We start from the raw sequence: 19,987 nt of genomic DNA, 5'->3' as shown, positions 1-19,987 counted from the left end.
AAGGTTCCTAAGGCCGCCGGCTGCCAAGCAGGGCTATGCCCGCTCCTAGGCAGATGCACACAAGACTCTTGCCAGGCTCAACGAGGCTCTTTTGTCCCTAAAGGGGAGGGTCCTGAATAGGGGGCTTTGTTGCCCTGTCTGGACAGGTGGCACTCCAAAGAATTGAACCAAAGTGAGATACTCGGATCGAGCCGGAAAGGAGGACATTAATTCAAGGGGATCGCCAAAGCCCCTTTAGATCCACCAGGTTTTCTTTCAGATCCACAGTCGCCTAGAGTTGCCCACCCTTTAACTTGTCAGCAGTCCCGACTCAGGGGACTGTCTGGGGAGAGGGAGAGGGGTCTGCATTGGCCATCCCTCACCCTGAAGGGGAAGAGAATCACACTACGATTGGCTGACGGCCTGACGCCAAGCCCCAAATCCGATTTGGCTCAGTTTGTAACGTGGATTTGGCCAGAGTCATTTTCTCCCTTTAGACCAGTAGTCCCCAAACTTGGCCACTTTAAGCCTTGTGGACTTCAACTCCCAGAATTCTCCAGTCAGCTTTGCTGGATCGAACAGGATCTCTCCTCTGTAAAAATATGATTCCCCCAAGCAGGGTAATCTGGTTCTAAATTTTTACTCAGGAGAAACCATTGGGAAGGAAATGTGACCTTTGAGCCAATGGGGGGGAGAAACAGGAAGGACAGGGCCCCTTTCTAGGGAGGAGCTGTGGCAAGGACAATCAAGCCCCCCTTTTTTTCCCAGTAAACCAGAGCTGTCCAATCTTGGCTACTTTAAGACTTGTGAACTTAAAATTCCAAACCTCCCAGAATTCTGAAGCTGGCTTGGCAATTGAAGTCCACAAGCCTTAAAAGTGGCCAAGGTTGACATCCCATTCGGGACCATCCGCACCCTGAAGATGCTTCTCTCCTCTTTAGGCTGGCAAACCCGAGGAAGCCGCTAACTGATGCTCAGGAACCGTGGGAGGAGGGGCGGGGGGCAGAGGAAGGAGACGTGTGTGTGTGTGTGTGGGGGATTTTGTGCAAGGGGCCCGAAGCGGGCTGAGCTTTGGGTGCTGCTCTGAAAAGGGCCATTGTCGAGGTGGGGCCCTCCCAAAACAGAACCCAAAGCATTCAATCAGGGGTGTCCAACCTTGGCGACTTTAAGACTTGTGGACTTCAACTCCCAGAATTCCTCAGCCAGCAAAGCTGGCTGAGGAATTCTGGGAGTTGAAGTCCACAAGTCTTAAAGTCGCCAAGGTTGGACACTCCTGCATTAAATCCACACGCCTAGCTGGACACAGCCCCACACACCATAAAAAGGGGCCTAGGAGACTCAAGCGAGGTCCCTGCACACAGCCCAGGCTTCACCCCTCCTTGTAGAGCCGGGGGGGAGGGGATAAAAGCTGCTTTCGTAGAGAGGTGTCCCGCTGAGAATGTCCTCGACGGGGCAGAGGTGGGCGGGGTGGGCTAGACTCCCTCCGGGCCTCAACTGCCTACCTGCCTTTCCTTCTCCCTCAACCTGCTGCCCCGGGGGGCTGTGGGGCGCCCAGAGGGGACGGGACGGGGACGGAGCTCAGCATCTCTGAACCCAGCAGCGCCTCTCTCTTACCTAGAGAAACCTTTTCCACAGCTCTGGCAAATGTAAGGCTTCCCCACCGAACCGTCGTGGGAGCGGACGTGGTAGGACATGCGGTCTTTCCTCTTGAAGCGCAGCCCGCACACCGGGCACGAGTAGGGCTTCTCGCCGGAGTGCGACAGCTTGTGCCGGTTCAGGTGGTAGACATCGCGGAAGATCTTGCCGCAGATCTCGCAGGCCACCTGCTTCCGGGTCCGGCTCCGCTTGCGGGGCGCCTCGGGGTCCTCCAAGCCGGCCAGGCCGTTCTCGCTCAGCCGCGGCGGGGGCAGGTCGATGTAGCCCAGCTGCAGGCTGGTCACGCCGTGCTGGGCTTCGTGCTGCCGGAGCCGGTTGGCGTCGGTGAAGACCTTCCCGCAGAGGCCGCAGGGCAGGATGCCGGCGTCGCGCAGCCCGCCCGGGGCGCTGAACATCACCGAGTCCAGGAGGTTGGCCTTGCGGGGGCGGCCCCGGCCGCGCTTGCTGCCCAGCGAGGGGCCGACGCCGCCCACGCTCTGGAAGGGCGAGCCCAGCAGCGGCGGCGAGAGGGGCCCGGCCACCATGGGCAGCCGGTCCACGCCCTGCAGCACGGGCAGCGAGGCCTGGGCGGCGGCCGAGAGCACGGCCCGCGTGGCCTCGTCCTCGGGCATGCCGGCGATGCCGTTGCCGTTGGGCGCCAGGCCGGCGCCGTTAGTCATGTCCAGCGGGAAGCCCAGCTCGGCGGCGGAGGCGGCGCCGGGGCGGAAGAGCATGACGTCGGGGCGGGCGGCGGGCGGCACCAGGATCTGCACGTTGGACTGCTTGATGACCTCCTGGCAGATGTCGATCACGGAGCGCATCAGCAGGAACTTGGCGGCCGTCATCAGCTCCGGGAAGCTCTCCAGCCGCACCACGATGCGCGACGTGTAGGCGAAGTCCAGGATGTCCCCGAAGACCTTGGAGCTGATGGTGTGCATCTCCAGCTCGCGCGCCCCCCGCCGCCGCCGCCGCCGGGCCCTCCGCCGGGGCCGCCCCCGCCTCGCCGCCGCCGCCCCTCCGGCGCCCCGCCGCCCTCGCCGCCCAGCCCCTGCGCGCTGAAGACCGACTCGAAGTACTCGCTGCAGGCGGCCAGCACGGCCCGATGCGCCGGGAAGCTCTCGTCGCCCACGCGCAGCAGCACGTCGCAGAAGCGCCCGCCGTTCTTGCGCTGTTGGTTCAGGCTGTGCAGCAGGTCGGCGCTGTGCCGGCTCACCTGGTAGGTGTAGCAGCTCGGCGGGGTCGCGCCGCACGGGTTGTTGCTGGCGGCGGCGGCGGCGGCGGCCGCCTCGCTCACCCGCTCCATCGGGGCGGCCGCGGCGCCGCGCTTACCTGCCTGCTGTGCCCGGCGGCGGCCGGCAGGAGGCGCGCGGCCGCTTCCCCGTCGAGGGGCCGGAGCGCGCGCCCGTCAAGGAGGCCGCCCGCGCCTTCCAGCAGCCCCGGGCCCGTCGGGGAGCGCGTGCCCGGCCGCCCGCGAGTCCAGCGGCAGCGACGGCCGCGAGGAGGAACAAAGGCCCGGCCGACGCCGGCAGCGGAGCAGCGGCCGCGGTGGGGGGGCGCCAGCAGGCCTCGCCGGGCGGCTTCTCCGCGGGCCCGGGCGGCGGGGCGCGGGCGGCGGCGGCAGGCTCGGCCGGTGTCTCTTGCCGGCCGTCGACTCGGCGGGCGCGGCGCGGGGGTCTCCCTCTCTGGGTGTGCGTGCGAGTGTGTGTGTGTGTGTGTGTGTTTGCAGCGGAGGAAAGATGGCAGCGGCTGCACTTCCTCTTGCACTTTCACCCCTGGGGGAGGAAGGGGAGGGGGCCGTCCCCCCCCCCGCCGCAAAAATAGGCCGGCCGCCGCTCCGGGGTCTCCGCTGGGCCGCCCTCGCCGCCCCCGACCCCCGACCACCCCGCGTAAAGACCCCCCGCGAAGCGCTCCCCCCGCGCTGCTGCCGCCTCCCCTGCCGCCCGAGCGGGGCCCCTCCTCGCTTCCTGCCCCCTCCCCTCCCTGCGCCTCCGCCAATGCGAGCGCGGCCCCGGGCGCCGCCGCCCCCCGCCGTCCGGCCCCTCGGCCTGGCTCTCAGCGCCCCCCAGCAGCCCCGCCCAGCCGCCTCGGCCCCCTTCCCCAGCCGCGGGTCCTGCTGCTGGAGCGGGGCCGGGACTCCCCGCCGGTCCTGGCCGAGGGAAGCGCCTCTCGGCGGCGGCGGCTGCTGCGCCCGGCCTGTGGCTCGTCGTCCCGGAATCCCCCTTGGCCGCCCGCCGCTTCTGCCGCCCCACGACCCCCGAGCAGCCCCTTGGCTCTTGGGCGGCAGGAGGCCCTCGGAGAGTCCCGGGAGCAGAAGCTGAGTGGGCTGAAAGGCGGCCTTTCTAAGGAGACTGAAGGAGAGCGCCCCCTCCTCTTGCCCCCCCCTCCCTTGCACCCCTTTCATTTTCCTGCCCCCCAGACTGCCAGGTCGGCCCCCAGTTTTGCTCGCCTGATTCGGTGGCGGCGTCCTTCCTCCTTCCTCTTCCAGGGCATCTACTTAAAGCATCTGTTGCCATGGCACCAGCATCCACATCTCCCAACCTCTCTTGTGGAGGAGGCCGCCCCCAAAGTTGCCACAGAGCACAAGAGGGCCCAGGCCTCCAGGAAGCCTGGCCTGCCCGCTACCCCATCCGGACCCCTTCCTCTGTTTGGCCAGCTAAGGGGCTGCCAGCCTGGGGGTCTCCTGTGGGGAAATCAGCCTTGGGGTGGATGTGGCCGCATCCCTGTGGCTCCCAAGGATTTGGGGGGGCCCTTTTGTGAAGGTCACAATACAATGCATGGGCAAAGTTAGAAAACCAAAATGGCACAGTCCCATTGATGTTCTCTCAGGAGGGGGGCTGATTTCCTTGCACCCCCAAGTCAGGGAGAGCCAGGGCCCCTTCAAGAGGGCAGGTGATGCCCCCAGGGTTGCCATTTGGCATCAGCATAGGCAGTCAGTGCAGCTCCCCCAACCCCTCAACCCCAAGGAATGTTGCACCGGCAGAAAAACCGGCTGCCACATGCAAAGGGAGTGGAGTCTCCCAGAGGGCTAATGCCTTCGCAAGGGGGTCCCAGGAGCCCCCTTCCCAGGGAATGGCAGCAGGAAGAAGGCCCAAATAAGCAGAGGCCAGCACCTGCCTGCCCCTCATCTCTTGGGTCACAGGCCTTTTGACAGCACAACATGCCCAACTTTCTCTGCTACTCTGTGCGCTTCTGGGCCATAAGTTGGTGGCTTATTATGTCCAATAAATCAGATTAGTGGTACACAAATATAACCTGGCCTTAAAGTTTTGCATCACTTTAAGGCAACAAGTAAACAAACCCATCATGGTTTATTAACCATGGTTTGTGGACTAGCCTGTGGCCCTTCTGGAGAAGGATTTGGCTGTGATTTCCTATTAAATGTTTTTGAATTTTAGTTGTATTTGTTTATTTTGCTTTATTATTTATTATATGCCATCTGGAATTGCTATGTCTGAGTTGGGTGCGCACATGGATTCTTGTAAGTAGATCCCAAGCGATGCTCCAGCCATCTTAACAATATGTACAACACTAGCGGAGGTGTTTCTGGAAATGCATCAGAGTAGAAGTTACAATTCTTCCTCATTCCTAGTTGGATTGCTTGAATTAGAGGGTTGGATCTGGAAACCCAGGACTCCTGGATCATGAATCAGGACATTTCCAGAGAACTGAACAGTCAAATGACATCCAAAATAGCTGGAAAACTTAAAAAAGAGGCTTTTCCCCCCCCATCCCTCCCAGAATTGTAAACTTATTAATTAATGTCATTGTGTGCCTCTGAAATAAGTAGGATTTAAACTGAATATTTATCATCCTATTTGTTTAAAATATGCTGCTTTGTGTATATACAGGGTACACTCACGAATAGCAATGACCATTTTCAAAACAACATCCTAAAGTCACTGGAATAAGCCAGCTGGCAGAAGCAACTTCCTCCGATGCTGGAAATGTGTCCAGTTTTCCAGGTTTCCTTGAAAGCAAATTTCTGGGTTGCTCCAAGAGGAAGGAAGGGCCTTTTTGTTCCTGTGAGGAGGAGTGACGTTTTGCACCCCACTTGAGCACCATTGTCATTTTATTAAATGAATGTGGAAATGGGACTTGGCTCTTGGTCCCCCACAGCCTTTTGGTTTGAGGGGAAGGCTGGGCCCCATGGTTACACTCCTCTTGAGTTTTGGAAAACCTGCAGATCCCTCTCTCCTGGAGGCCAACTGTCCAGCAACATGGGCCTTGGTGCTCTTGGCAGGTTGGAGTTGGAGCCAATGCTCCTATGCAAAAGGCGTTGCATCCCCAAAGGCGCAGACTGAACCGATGAGCACGTTGGCACCAGATGCCCCCGTAGGGCACTCACCAGCTGGCACTACCTTTGCTTTTTCCCCTCCCCCTTGCAGCACCGGGACGGGTTTGTAGCCCCGGGGTTAACGGGGCCCTAAAGTGTCTGCACCCCCTCTGGAGGGGAAGCCAGCTCGGGGCCAGTTTTTTTGCTTCACACACGCGGAGCCGGCGGAGACACTGCCAAGCAGAACCTGAATTCTGCCTCCCGGGGAGGGGCCCTCCGTCCCGGGGCTCAGTGGGGGCTGCAGCGGGGAGGCAGCGCAGCCCAGTGCGGGATCGGGGCTGTTCCCCACTTGGCGAGGGTCGTCCGTGCCCCAAACCTGCCCGGCGCCCCCCATGCTTCGGCCGGAGGGGAACCGCACTGCCAAGTCACGGGGGCGCCTGCCCCATTTTGCACTTGGAAAAGGACACGGAGCGAGACGAAGCAGCGGAGCGACGCGGCTCTCGTCTCCAGGGGGAGCCCTCAAGTAGCGAAGGAGAAAGGCGCCGGGCGGACGAGTGCCGCTCTGTCGCCCACGCTCTATGGCCCTTTCCCGCCCTCCGTCAGGGCAGGAGTGCGCAAGTCCGGCGCGTCAATTCTCGTTCTTTTCTTTTGCTCCGCCTCCCCGCAGGGCTTTAGTCGGAAGTCGCGCGCGAGTGACCTGCGCCTGCGCGGTTGCAGCCTGAGGGGAGCCAGCTCTGAGGAGACGCCGCTGCCACAGCCGCCATGGCTACGACGTTGGCCAAGATCGCCGAGATCGAGGCGGAGGTAACGGAGGAGCGGCGGGCTGCTTGCCTCTGGGCGGAGGGTATGGGGAGCCGGGGCCTAGCGGTGGAGCAGTCTACCGGCCAGAGGTCGGTGGGGCGGAGGCGAGGGAAGAGCCCGCCTCAGCCCTTCTCCGCAGCCCGGCCTCCGGGCAACGGGAATCCCGCTGAAGATGTCGGTAAACGAGGCAGGCCGGAGGATGCGCTGCTGCCACCTTGACTTGGGGGAGCCGTAAAAAAAAAAAAAGGAGGCCGAAGCGCCGGTGACGATTAGGTGCTCTTCCTTCCTTTGAGGCAGCGAACTGTCTTCAAATCCTCTCAGCCGGCTGCCGTGCCCAGGGAAGGGCTGGAGAACCCAGGCCCTCCCGGCTTCCAGGCCGGCAGCAAGGCGAAATGGGGGCTTTCCTAGGCCAGGGGTCTCCAACCTTGGCCGCAAAGCTGGCTGGGGAATTCTGGGAGTTGAAGTCCGCCAGGCTAAAAGTGGCCAAGGTTGGAGACCCCTGGCAGCAGGAAACGGGGGCCCGCCCGGGGGCCTCGCCCAACTCTTGGGTGCCCCTCGGTCCCTGCAGGGAGGTCGGTTCTCGGGCTGCCTCCGAGCTTGGACGGGGCCTTGGCCGAAAGGGAGCCCTGGGCAGGCGGGGCAGACTTTCCCCCGACCGCTTCTGTGCAACATGTCGCCCCTTGCCTCTTCGTACTGATAACAAAACCCATTTTCTGCCATTTTTGTTTTTCATTTTCAGTGTTCAAATCTTTATTGCAGGGTCCCCCAAACTTGGCCACTTGAAGACTTGTTGGACTTCAACTCCCAAATTCCCCGGCCAGCTTTGCTGGAGAATTTGCTGGCTGGAGAATTCTGGGAGTTGAAGTCCAACAAGTCTCTTCCCCCCAATAAATTTTTATTATTTTCCACCAGTACTAATCTTAGTTACTTTTTCAATAACATTGACATCCACATATATTATTGCCTTATACTTTAACATCTATTCGTACCTATCTTAGTCTATATTATCTTTGTTTATCATTAATCATCAATCATCAATACATATTGCCTTTATATTACAGTTATTATTATGCATCTTTAATATTGTCTTATTCTTTTAACATTTATTCATACCTATCCTTGATACCTATATTACACTTATTATTGTACATCTTTGATCCTTCTGTCTATCCTATTATATCTTGTATATCACTTTCTTGAGAATTCTTTTACTTAATCATCTTTTCTAATTCTTATCTCTTTTTAGCCACATGTACCATCTATGCCAAATTGAGTAGTATCCTGATTCTTCTTTCTCATTTTAAGTGTGAGCATGTCCGTCTCAGCACAGTCTGCTATTTTTTGTATAATTAACTCTTCAGGTGGAATCCTCTACTCTTTCACATTTGCGCGTAAGCTATTCTAGCTACTGTCAATATGTGTAAAATTAAATATTTAATCTTTTTCGGATATTGTTTTTGAATAATCCCAAGTAAATAGATTTCCGGTTTGAATTCAATTTGGCATCCAATAATTTCTTGTGTCCAATTCATAATTTTATTCCAATAGGTCCTGGCCTGAGAGCATAGCCACCACATGTGATAGTAGGTACCATCAACTCGTTGGCATTTCCAACATTTTGGATTGGCGTTCGGATATATCTTGGCTAATCTTGTTGGGGCTAAGTGCCACCGATAGAACATTTTATATAAAATTTCCTTGTATGTTGCAGCTGTTGTTAATTTATAATTTATACTCCATAATTTTTCCCACTCTAAATTTATATTATAACCGAAATTCTGCGCCCATGCTATCATTGTATTTTTTACTCTTTCTTCCTCCATTCTAAAATCTAACAAGTATCTACAAGCTTTGGATATAAAATTTTGCTCTGGTCCAATTAATATCTTATCCAATTGTTTTTGTCCCATATAAAACTCAAATTCTTCTGAATCTGTTTTGTATTTGTTTTGAACTTGGAGATATGGCCACCAATCAATTGTAATTCCTTGTTCTTTTAATTCTTGATTTGATTTTAATCTCCCTTGGGCATCTAGTAGATCCTTCTATTTTACCATTTTGCCTAACTCTAGTCTGTTGGGATGTATCATGGCCTCCATGGTTGACAGTCAGCGCGGTATTCTTGACTGGTATTCTAGTCTGGCTGGTAAGAAACCACGCATCAAATTAAAATTGAGGCAAGACAGTAAAAGCCGAGGTGGTTTTGTGCTACCGGATTGGGAACTTTACTACCAAGCAGTGATATTGAATTGGATTAAGGATTGGGTTAAACTAAGTGATAAATACTAACGATAGAAGGTCATGACCTCCATGAAGGTTGGCACGCATATTTATGGGAGAAAAAGGGCAAGACGCAAGCTTATTTTAATAGACACCGAATAAGAGATTTGCTACTACAAACATGGAGAAGAAGTCCAACAAGTCTTAACGTGGCCAAGTTTGGGGAGCCCTCCTTTATTGTCAGAGTACAACATGTGTACATTGAGATTGGCTGAGCCTCCCTTCATGCCCGCCCCCCGCCCCCAACACAATACAACTCACAGTGAAAGGCAGAAAATCCCTAACCCGGTGAATCCCACTAACAACACAGAGTCCAATAGAATAGTATAGAATAGAATAGACTTGAACTGAACTGAATTGAATTGAAGTCTTTATTGGCCAAGTGTGCTTGGACACACAAGGAATTTGTCTTGGAGCAAATGCTCTCAGTGTACATAAAAGAAAAGATACATTTGTCAAGAATCATAAGGTACAACGCTTAATAAAAGTCATAGGGTACAATAAGCAATCGAATCATACTAGGACCATGCGAACCTATTGCATGTTGCGCCCACCCGCAAGTCACTCGTACTGTGTTGTGGTGAAGTTATTTTCTGTTCAGGAGTCTGACAGCCCAGGGGTAGAAGCTGTTCTTCAGCCTGTTCGTGCGAAGGGCTGCCTGTGCTTCTGTATCTTCTTTCTGATGGTAGGAGAGTGAAGAAGGGCTGACCAGGGTGTGAGTCGTCCCTGAGGATTTCCCTCGCTCTTCTAAGGCAGCGAGCCCCTAGCGAGGTCATCTAATGGTATCAGGGAACAGCCCACCATGTTCTGTGCTGGACTTACCACCCTCTGTAGTGTCTTTCTGTCCGCGGCTGTCAAGCCAGCGTACCACACCGTCATGCAGTGAGTAAGGATGCTTTCTATTGCGGACTGGTAAAAGGAAGTCATCAGTCGTTGTTCCACTTTGTTTTTTCACAAGACCTTGAAGAAACGGAGTCTCTGTTGGGCCTTTCTGGCCACTTGGGTCATGTTGATTTTCTAGGCGAGATCTTCGCTGAGGTAGACTCCCAGGAATTTAAAGGAGGAAACTCTCTCCACACGTGAGAAAGAGGTCTGTCTTTCTGAAAAGTTGGCCCTGCCATCTCTACCGTGAGCCTCCAAGATTGCCTGCTGACCATGAATTTCCCCCCTACTATTCCAGATGGCTCGCACCCAAAAGAATAAAGCCACGGCCCACCACCTGGGGCTGTTGAAAGCCCGCCTGGCCAAGCTGCGTCGAGAGCTGATCACCCCCAAAGGAGGCGGAGGGAGCGGAACCGGAGAAGGTGTGTTTGCCCTTTCAGAGGGACGGAGCAGGAGTGGGGCATCCCTTGCTAGGGATGTGAATACACTTTCAGAACCCTTTTTGGTAACCAGGGCAGAATCCGCAACGTGGCACCTGTGTGACCCCAAGATCTAAAAGAAACAGAAAGCAAGCCCCAAGCACCTTTGTGAGGTGGGCTGATCATGTTTCGAACAGTTCCAAATGTCAACCTTGCCCCTTCAGCCTGCTCTTTATACTTTTTTTTTTTACCAATAGAGACTGAACCAACATAGAAGTAGTTGATCGTCTGTCTATTGGTCTAGGGCAGAGGTCTCCTAACTTGGCAACTTTAAGACTTGTGGACTTCAACTCCCAGAATTCTACAGCTGGCTGTAGAATTCTGGGAGTTGAAGTCCACAAGTCTTAAAGTTGCCAAGTTTCCCCTGTTATAGGGAATAACTGACTCTACGGAGCAGCCAGTTCTTTTCTTTTCAGTTGAATGTGTCAAAATGTCCATTTTGTCCACATGTAAGTACATTCAGATCTTCAGGTATGTCAGTGTTCACACAATTCTATTGTCGGCTGAAGTGTGAAATTATCGTCAGTCTTTTATGCTAGCATAAATTGTAGTAATACATGTAAACTGAGTTGAGTACGTTCCTGTTGCTTTATTTGAAAAACTTAAGGGTATAGAATTTAAAAAGTTTGGTTATTATACATCTCTTCTTGCTTCAGCAGCTCAGGACCAGGCTGTCCTTTGGGGGTAGATTTGAGAAGTGGGGCCCCCAATTGCTGGATGAAGGGACAGCTGTGAGCCTTCCTCTTTCTCAAGGCGATGCCAGGGTGGCACAGTTTGTTTGCTTTGACTTTTCTGCTAGAGGCTTTGTGGGCCTATCAGTTACTCTGAATGAATGATCACTTGGTAGGTTTCGATGTGGCAAAGACTGGCGATGCCCGGATTGGTTTTGTGGGCTTCCCTTCGGTGGGGAAATCTACTCTGCTGAGCAATCTTGCTGGTGTTTACTCAGAAGTAGCTGCGTACGAGTTCACCACTCTAACCACAGTTCCAGGAGTGATCCGGTACAAAGGAGCCAAAATACAGGTGAGGCTTATGAAGCCTGTCCATGCCTTTTATTTATCCTTAGTGAGCAAGTCCAGAGCAGAAGAGATGCATCTATCATAACTGTCTAATACAGTGGTTCCCAACCTTTTTTTTGCCCCGCACCCCTAAAGAAATTTCACTCGAACCTCGCACCCCCTGAAATAAATAATAAATAAAAATGCCAACATATAGCCAATATCCTATTATTTACCTGGACTTTTCTTGCACCCCCTGGAATATCGTCTCACACCCCCAGGGGGTGCGAGCAGCCCAGGTTGGGAACCCCTGGTCTAATAGCTTCCTCTGCTGATTGACAATTCTTGGAACTTGTTTTGTATGTAAGCCAGACAGCGGTGTATTGCAAAGTAGGCAATTTATAGCTCTCTGATTTTTCATAAACCTTAGTTGACATTAAAAACAACGACAAAGCATGTTTGACAAATAGGTAGAAAAATGATTACAAAATCCCAAGACCTGTAGACCAAGCTGACTTTTCCAGTATCAGCCAGAACTGTTCAGAAACGTATCTTACAAATGATTCCTTTCAAACCCACTTGATCTAGTGGGTTTTGAAGTGAATTGTGTGACGGAAAGAGAGCACCCTCCCCCAGAAATAGTGTGGTCCCAGGAACTACAAGAGGTAGGCAGAATGCAGACGTTAACCAATAAGGACTGGAAGGAATAGATCCAGTCACATGGCCCATTGGTAGGGTCTGCATGCAGATTAGAAAACCATTTTGCATAAGGAATTTTCCATTGAGCTATGAATTAAAAGGGATGTTCTAGGAGGTAGAAGATGGGTGCAATCGCACAGAAAGTTAAGGTTCAGGTGTAAAAGGAACTTAAGAAAAGGAAGGGAAATTAAGTAGTCAGTGTTCTACTAAGAGAAGATGGTAAAACAGGAACAGGGTGCATCAGTTTGTGTACCTTTTTTAATTTTCAATATTTCTCATAAATATGACCTAAAACATCATCCGTTGTCCACACGAGTCCCAAAACTAGATAAAGAGAATGCAATTAAATGAGTTAAAAATATTGTACTTGTTTGTTGATTTATTAGGAAAAATGATCCAAAACTGCATATTTGTACGTGGCAAAAATATGTGAAGTTTTGCTTTCAAGAGCTCCTGTGCCCCCCTTGGGCAGCAATAACTGCAACCAAATGTTTCTGATTAATGGTTGTCCAGTCCCATACAGCTTGGAGGGACTGTAGCCCCTTCCTCCTTATAGAACAGCTTCAGCTCAGGGGTGCCGCTGGGCATTGCCCACCTTCAGGTCTCCGCAATGCTTCTATAAGGCTAAAGGTCAGCACTTTGACTTGGCCATTTCAAAACCTCAACTTCTGCTTTAAACATTCTTTGGTCCTGTTAAAGTTTTCATTTAGAATTTCCTGCTGCAACTTGGAATTCATTGTTCCATCAATGATGGTATGCCGTCCTGGTCCAAAGCAACAGAATAGGCCCAAAGTATGACACTGTTACCACCATATTTCACTGATGAGATGAAATTCTTAGGCCGGAATGCAGCGCTTGCCTTGCTTAATGTAATACTTTTCATTCAAGGCAGAACGCTCTGTTTGAGTCTCGTCTGGTCACAGAAATCCTTCCAACAGCCTTTTGGGTGTTCACAAACTGTAGATGGAGCAGTGTTGTTTTTTGGAGAGTAGAGATTTTGTACACATAATCTGCCTAACAGTGGACTGTCAGAGTCCAAAACTTTGGGAAATAGTTTTGTAATCTTTTCCAACCTGTCGAGTATCCACTGTTTTTGAAGGTCCTCAGAAATCTCTTCTATTCAAGCCATGACATCCCTGTGTGGAGATCAGACTTTTATAGTGAATATCCAGAATTCTCTATTCTTTAGACAAGGCAGGACTTTCCCCACTCACACTTCGTTATCATCCCATGGATTGAAACACCTGAGTCTAATTTCCTCTTCAAATGAACTGATAATCCTAGAGGTCTGCATATGTTTGCCACACACCAGTATGTAGCTTTGGATCATTTTCCTCAATAAATCAATGAACAAATAGAATTCTTGGTCTCATTTCTTTAACTAGGTTCTCTATCTGATTTTAAGATATGTGTGGAGAACAGGTCATGTTTATGCAAAAATATTGAAAAATCAAAAGTGTCTGCAAACTTTTAAGAACCCCTGTAAGTATTAAGAGAAAACAAAAGTTATTGTTCCTCTGTTCTGCTGTGGTTGGAATATTGTGGCCACTTCTGAGACTGCATTTTATACAAGACGTTAATAAACTGAAGGTTATCCAGAGGAAAGTAAGCAAGATGAAAACCCGGGAAAGAAAAACTTAACAGGAATGATTGAAAGTGTTGTGTTGTTTTAATCACTGGATTTAAAGAAGGGGTTTAATCGATATTTGTCCCTGGCTTTGTTTGTTCATGTACATCTGTCAGATATATATGTCAAGCTCATTTTAAACAGCTTCAGGCGCTTAGTCTTTTCATGGTATTCCAAAAATATTGAAGAACATCAATCCACCCAAGATAATTTGCTTTTGACCATAGTAGAACAGAATGACTTTGTATTTGCTCCCAGATCATCTCCAAAGCAGATAAATAGCTAGGATTTCAACATACTCTTTCACATTATTGCAGTGAGATTGTTGAGTAGAATTTTGGAAGCCAATCTTGAGTGGAGAATAATGCAATGGGCGATGAAATGATCAGCGGGAGGAGATGGCTAGAAATTCTGATGGTCAGCAAAACATGACTGAAGTATCACAGGACAAAGGGAAACAGGTTATCGGCTGGTTAAGGTGTGCTGTCCGTCTTCTCCACATCTATTTGTTTTTTCCACAAACTTTGCAGCTTCTTGATTTACCAGGAATTATCGAGGGTGCCAAAGATGGGAAAGGCCGAGGTCGCCAGGTCATTGCAGGTGAGTGCTGGTGGTCCCAGGTCAAAAGGGGAAGTGAAGAGAAGAGGTCTTGGTGCTCCTTTTGCTTCTAATTCCCAAGAGGGAAAGCTTATTTTCATACAAAGGAAGCGGGTGGCTTTTCCTTGCTTCCTTGACATACATTTGATTCAAAATACCTTAAGTTTATTACTCTGGTTTGAGCTGGATTATATGACCATGAAGTTTTTTTTCCCTTTAGATTCCAACACTTTATGTTTGGCTTTTTAGAAGAGTATTTTTAGAATCTACCCCCTCCCCCCCATCTTTTTTCTTTTCAGTTGCCCGAACCTGCAACCTTATCCTGATAGTTCTGGATGTTCTGAAACCTTTGGGACATAAGAAGATAATTGAGAGTGAGCTGGAGGGCTTTGGGATACGTTTGAACAGCAAACCTCCCAATATTGGCTTTAAGAAAAAGGACAAAGGAGGCATTAACCTCACAGCCACAGTAAGTAGTACCTCTACTTTCCTACCCTGCTGTGCGTAAGAAATCTGACCTGATAAATTTATACTGGAGGCCATTTGCTATATCTGAAGGAATGTCTGAAAGGGGTCTCTGGCAATGGTCCCTGAGTCCCAGCAGGGGCTCCCTTTGAAGCGTAGCTCAAGAGTTTGGTTGAGTGGTAACAGCAGTGAGATGGGAAGTGAAGCAAGCCCCGCTTCGGTCAGGACGCTCTTTTAGGGCTCTGCGAAAGGCTGCTGAGGAGACCTCCTTCCCCTCCAGGTTAGCATTCCTGCCCTCTGGGTGTGCTGTGGCCCGTCCTCATGCGTGAAGCTCCATAGCAGCAGTTGCCAGTGGGCTTATTAAGCCCTTCCTGCCACGTGGCTAAGCCTGCAAGTCCATCTGCTTCACTCTTGATCCAGTCGCTGTTGTGGTCTGCAGGATTCTGTGTATCATCATATTTTGTTTGACCAGTGTCCGCAGAGTGAGCTGGATGTCGAAACTGTGAAGAGCATCTTGGCAGAATATAAAATCCACAATGCTGATATCACCCTGAGGAGCGATGTGACTGCAGACGACCTCATTGATGTGGTTGAAGGAAACAGGTAGTTTTCGTGGACTGATAAAGAAGCGTCTGGTTGCATGGCAGGGAACCAGGGTGTCTTACAGCGTGGCTGCTTTTTTGCTCTTTTGGTCTAAGCACAAAGCACTGCTCAAGAAAGGGATCTCTCTTGGCTTCCTAGCAGCTGATTGCTTAGGACTATAGTAAATAGGCTGGATGCAGCTTACAGGGCCGAGTCTCTTGCTCTACCAACTTGGTTACTGTAACTGCCTAGAATTGGAAGTCTCCTAACTCTCAAGATAGGAAAGTTAGGATAGGAGCAAGATAGGAAAGATCTCTGTCTTACATTTTTGGTTCACACCTTCATCCTTGCAGAGTTTACATCCCGTGCATTTATGTGTTGAACAAAATTGATCAAATCTCCATTGAGGAACTGGACATCATTTACAAAGTGCCCCACTGCGTTCCCATCTCTGCTCATCATCGGTGGAATTTTGATGACCTGCTGGAGAGAATCTGGGATTACCTTAAACTTGTGCGGATGTAAGTTTTGGTTTGTCAGAGCTCAAAATCATTCCAGTTCCTTTAAAAATGTTCCCTAGTGTTAATTTCCCTTCAGCTCTGAAATCTCAACTGTGTTCTCTTGACCCTCAAAGTTCTTGGTAATTCTCTTGGGGGGGGGCAGAATTTCAGCAGTTTTTCAGATATGCAGGATTGTAGTCAGAAAAAAAAATGTTTGTGTTGGAATCATTGAATTCTGTTCTGTAAAAGAGCTGTGATATTTTTAGAACACAGAATGAATGTTTTCATAAGATGGAGGACATGCTCCAGCATTTATTTATAAAAAAGATATAAAGAGAAGACCATCTCAAATCTTTTTCACTGACATGTAGTTGTTTGTCAGGTGGGAATTATTCTGGTAGAGGGGCCTTCCGTCCTGCTCCATCACTTGTTGGGGTCTGCTTTGGGCTAACCTCTATTTGTAATAATAACTGTAAAGAGTAATCTTGATTAGAAAGGGGGCTTGTCTGAAAGCATAAATGCTTGATAAAGTAATGTTTCATTCGTTGCAGTTATACTAAACCCAAAGGGCAGCTCCCAGATTATACTTCTCCAGTGGTCCTGCCTGACTCTCGGACCACTGTGGAGGATTTCTGCATGAAGATTCATAAAAACCTCATTAAAGATTTCAAATAGTAAGTATGGTCTGCAAACAGCCGATTCATTTCCTTTAGGACTATTGTAGAGGTGGGGGCTATAGTCCTGTCTGGCAGGGTGGTATTCAGTGTCTGGAGAGGAGGGGGCAGCTGCTGCCCAGAGACCCTTGGACCAACTGTGATGCAGGAGAAGGTATTGAAAACCAAGTCATCCATCCAAATGCTTTACTTAAGTCACGATAAATCGAGATTATCTACCACATTCCCCTAATGTATGAAGGAAGTTATATGATTAAAAAATAAGGTTAATGCAATAACAGATCTATGTCATTAACTCTGCTAACACTTTTTTCTTCCAGTGCTCTTGTGTGGGGCTCGTCTGTCAAGCACAACCCTCAGAAAGTGGGAAAAGATCATACTTTGGAGGATGAAGATGTCATTCAGATAGTCAAGAAATAAAATAAAAATCCCTCTGGTCCATCAATTACGATTCCTTTCCAAAAAGACTAACTATGGAACTTCCTGGCCTGCCAAACGGTTGAGTGGATGCGAACACAACTGTGAAAGTTTGTGGACTAATTAAAATCTTTTTCCTGAGGTGGGCGGGAGAGCATTAGCAAACACACGTGGCTTTGCACTACTGTTTAATTGCGTCCACATTTTTACTCTGGGAAGAGTTCAGTCAGTGGAGTTTTTTATGCTGCCGACATAAATTAGGATGCAAATGTAAAACTCTCCCTTGTCATCATTTGTGGATTTGTATACGAAAGGGATGGTCCTGTCCTTGTTGCTGATGTAAATAAAATCTACAGGCAAAAGCTCAGAGGGGATGTTCTTGTCAAAAGGGCTTAGGTGATGCTTGGAAATAGGCAGGCTTGACGTTTAATTCTTTGAGCATGTTAAGATTCTGCAAAATTGCAGTTGACATCAAGAAAATCAATTTCACTAAAAGGGGGATATGAAAGAAATTGCTGAAAGGAAAATCAGTGTCAAATATTTCTGGATTACAAAGAATCACTACAACGGATCAGAAGTTTCACCAACATTAGCTTTCTTACACCTTTTATCCAAATGCGAAGGAAAACCCCACGAACTTAACAGAAATAGACCAAGAGGATTTAAAAAGGACTTGTTGATGTTCCTATTAGCAACTGTAAGAATTTGGTCAGAATCAGAGCAGGAAATAGTGAAAGATCACTTGAAGATACAAATACTCCAGTGGAACTGAGTTGCCCTCATTTGTCTCTCTGCCATTCTGGAAAATTAGTGAGTTGCCTTAGCATTACCTTGATTGGTATTTTCAAGAACTTCCAGCCGTTGAGGCAAGCAGTGATGACAAATGAAGTTAAGTCTTGGTGAGAAGTTGAAATGAAACCAAGAAAATAAATGATCAGTCTTGATCCAAATATTCAGTTCTCAGAAAAAAGAAAGATGCCCGAGAAATATACTTAGAAACCTAAACATCTTAAGATTGTTAGATCTGTTTTAAAATGATAGGTTAAGCCCTTTTTTGTAATCTTTTGAATAGAATTGCAAAGAACTTTTTAAGGCATTTAAAAAAGAAAGTTTGAGCTAATTTCATGAGGGAGGCTGCTTCTTAAAATGGGGACCATAATTGAAAAGCAGCCTCTGGACCTCCGCTTGCCATTTCACCCTGAACTTCATAAAAGTTGGAAATCACAAGCAGTTTCTTTCAAGAAGCATATTATGGATAGGTAAACCTAGCTGGAGAAGTCTGACTTTCCAAGCACTCCGGCATCGGATTGTACAGATTTTTTACATTGATTTGACCTTGGAAATTTCACAAAACTCGGGAAAGCCATTTTCAGTGCTGTATGATCTGTACTGCTGCATTCTGCACTAATGCGCCCGTGTCAGTGTCAGCCCTACATGGAACCCCTCACGTTGGATAGCATTGCAATTCCACATAGCTTGAGTCCAGGAGGACCCTTGAGAGTCAGCCATAAAGCCGGTTGGGAACTGTTTAAATGCTGTTTTGCCGGGGTTCGGTTTGTCTCATCCCATCCAAGCCAACGGCTTCCACTTGCCTTGGCAGCATCTCCAAAGTGGGCTGGGGTAATGATACTCAAGTGTATTGACAGGGGTTGTGAATAACAACTCCCAGCAGCCTTATGCAAGCATTAAGCAGCTAGTGGGGAGAATCCTGAACAGCATAGAACTCCACAAGGGAGGTCCCTCTCCTTCCCTGCACCCAACGGGGATCAGATGCTAAGGAGCAAGGATTGCTTGCAATCCCAAACCCTCATAGGTGGTCCAAATGCTACCCTAGTGGCAAGTATCAAGGACTGGGAAGAGGTACAGTAGGACCAGGAGTTGCATTGCATCCCCCCCCCCCCTCCAATGGCTGTTGGCCAAATGGATTTTTCCATCCCATCTCTGGGTCCAGGTAATCCACTTTTTTCTTAGCTGCCATTCAACTGCCCTCCTTACAGCCTCTTGAAAGACAACGCAACAGTCATCAAGTAAGGGTGGCTCCAGGGAGAGCTGATTAAGGAAGGGTCGCCTTCAAGGCTTTAGGCATCAGCCCATCTCAGGATGAGGTGGTGGGTATGGTGGGAGGGAAGAAATGGGTTAATTAAGTGCATTGGTCAGATTGATGGGAATAATTTGAGTGTGTGCTTGCTGGTTCCTTAAACTCTTCCAATACAATCTCTACAGCTGCAGCTTCCCAAGAAAGGGAAAAGGTCAGCCCCACTTATGTAGACCTACCCAAGAAACCAACCCCCTAGGAATGCTACAGCTACTTAACATCCCCTCTTCCAACACCAACATTCATGGGAGGTGTCTGCCTGAGCCATTTTCACATTCCTTCATTCTACTCTAATCAGGGAGCAATCAGGAATTTTGCAGGCTCATTAATTTGTAGCTACTCTGCCAAGAATAAGAACACATCCATGCACCAATAATATGGATAGGATTAAGAGTACAAGGAAACAGTTAAAAAGCAATCCGTTTTCATCGAAATTTCATCGCCTTAAACTGCACCTAGCTCTCTTATTTCTTTAGCCATTCCACCTGATTTCTTCAGCCCCCTCCAAGTTGGGATGCGTTTCTCAAGTGGTGGAAGTGAGACTGCCAAGGCACATCGCAGGGCTAAAGAACCAAGACCAATACAGCACCCACTTCTCAAATTCCCTGCCTCAAAGCTGGGGAAACCTTCTCCCTGACTGCTGCTCAAACTAAGTTTCCTGGGCTGTGCTGGTCTCTGACCACTTCTCTAGTTTGATGGGCTTAAATCCGATTCTGATCTCTGAAGCTCTTGAGTGTTTTCTCACATTGCAATGTTCTAGAGAGAAAACTGTCAACATTCAATGTCTTCATTGCAGGGGAAAAATCATGAAGCTTTTGATTCAGCAACAGCAAGACAATCTCAATCTATCGACCAGTTGAATCAATTCCCAAAAGCCACATACTTCCAAACCACCATTGTGGCTTAAATGCTTTGTTTTTTAAACAAATTTTTTAAAACTTTTTTTTTTCTAAACAGATACCTATTGCAGTTTTGAAATCCTCAAGAATTTTGACTTTTCCTGA

The 19,987-nt window shown here is 49.4% G+C and overlaps 2 protein-coding genes across 2 annotated transcripts in view; one reads left to right on the top strand and one right to left on the bottom strand.

Annotated features, from left to right (window-relative positions):
- Window positions 1-3,055, bottom strand: part of PATZ1 (POZ/BTB and AT hook containing zinc finger 1) — a 31,337-nt gene extending 28,282 nt beyond the window's left edge. Inside the window, 2 exon segments of the mRNA XM_087943067.1 lie at window positions 1,594-2,566; window positions 2,569-3,055. Coding sequence (XP_087799193.1) covers window positions 1,594-2,566; window positions 2,569-2,917 — 1,322 coding nt within the window. The 5' untranslated portion in view covers window positions 2,918-3,055.
- A 3,531-nt stretch (window positions 3,056-6,586) lies between these two features.
- Window positions 6,587-17,250, top strand: DRG1 (developmentally regulated GTP binding protein 1). The gene is made up of 9 exons (XM_026682864.2): window positions 6,587-6,691; window positions 10,149-10,272; window positions 11,177-11,352; window positions 14,184-14,253; window positions 14,550-14,719; window positions 15,188-15,318; window positions 15,651-15,818; window positions 16,349-16,471; window positions 16,792-17,250. Exons 1-9 carry the CDS (start codon window positions 6,650-6,652, stop codon window positions 16,889-16,891), a joined length of 1,104 nt encoding a protein of 367 aa, XP_026538649.1. The 5' UTR covers window positions 6,587-6,649; the 3' UTR covers window positions 16,892-17,250.
- The last annotated feature ends 2,737 nt before the right edge of the window (window positions 17,251-19,987 follow it).

This window comes from Notechis scutatus, chromosome 13 (assembly GCF_049901735.1).
Source record: "Notechis scutatus isolate UNSWTSFEM ecotype Mainland chromosome 13, rNotScu1.2, whole genome shotgun sequence".
Lineage (NCBI taxonomy): Eukaryota > Metazoa > Chordata > Lepidosauria > Squamata > Elapidae > Notechis > Notechis scutatus.
Note: the sequence above shows the minus strand (reverse complement) of the source record. Positions and strands in the feature narration are given on the sequence as shown.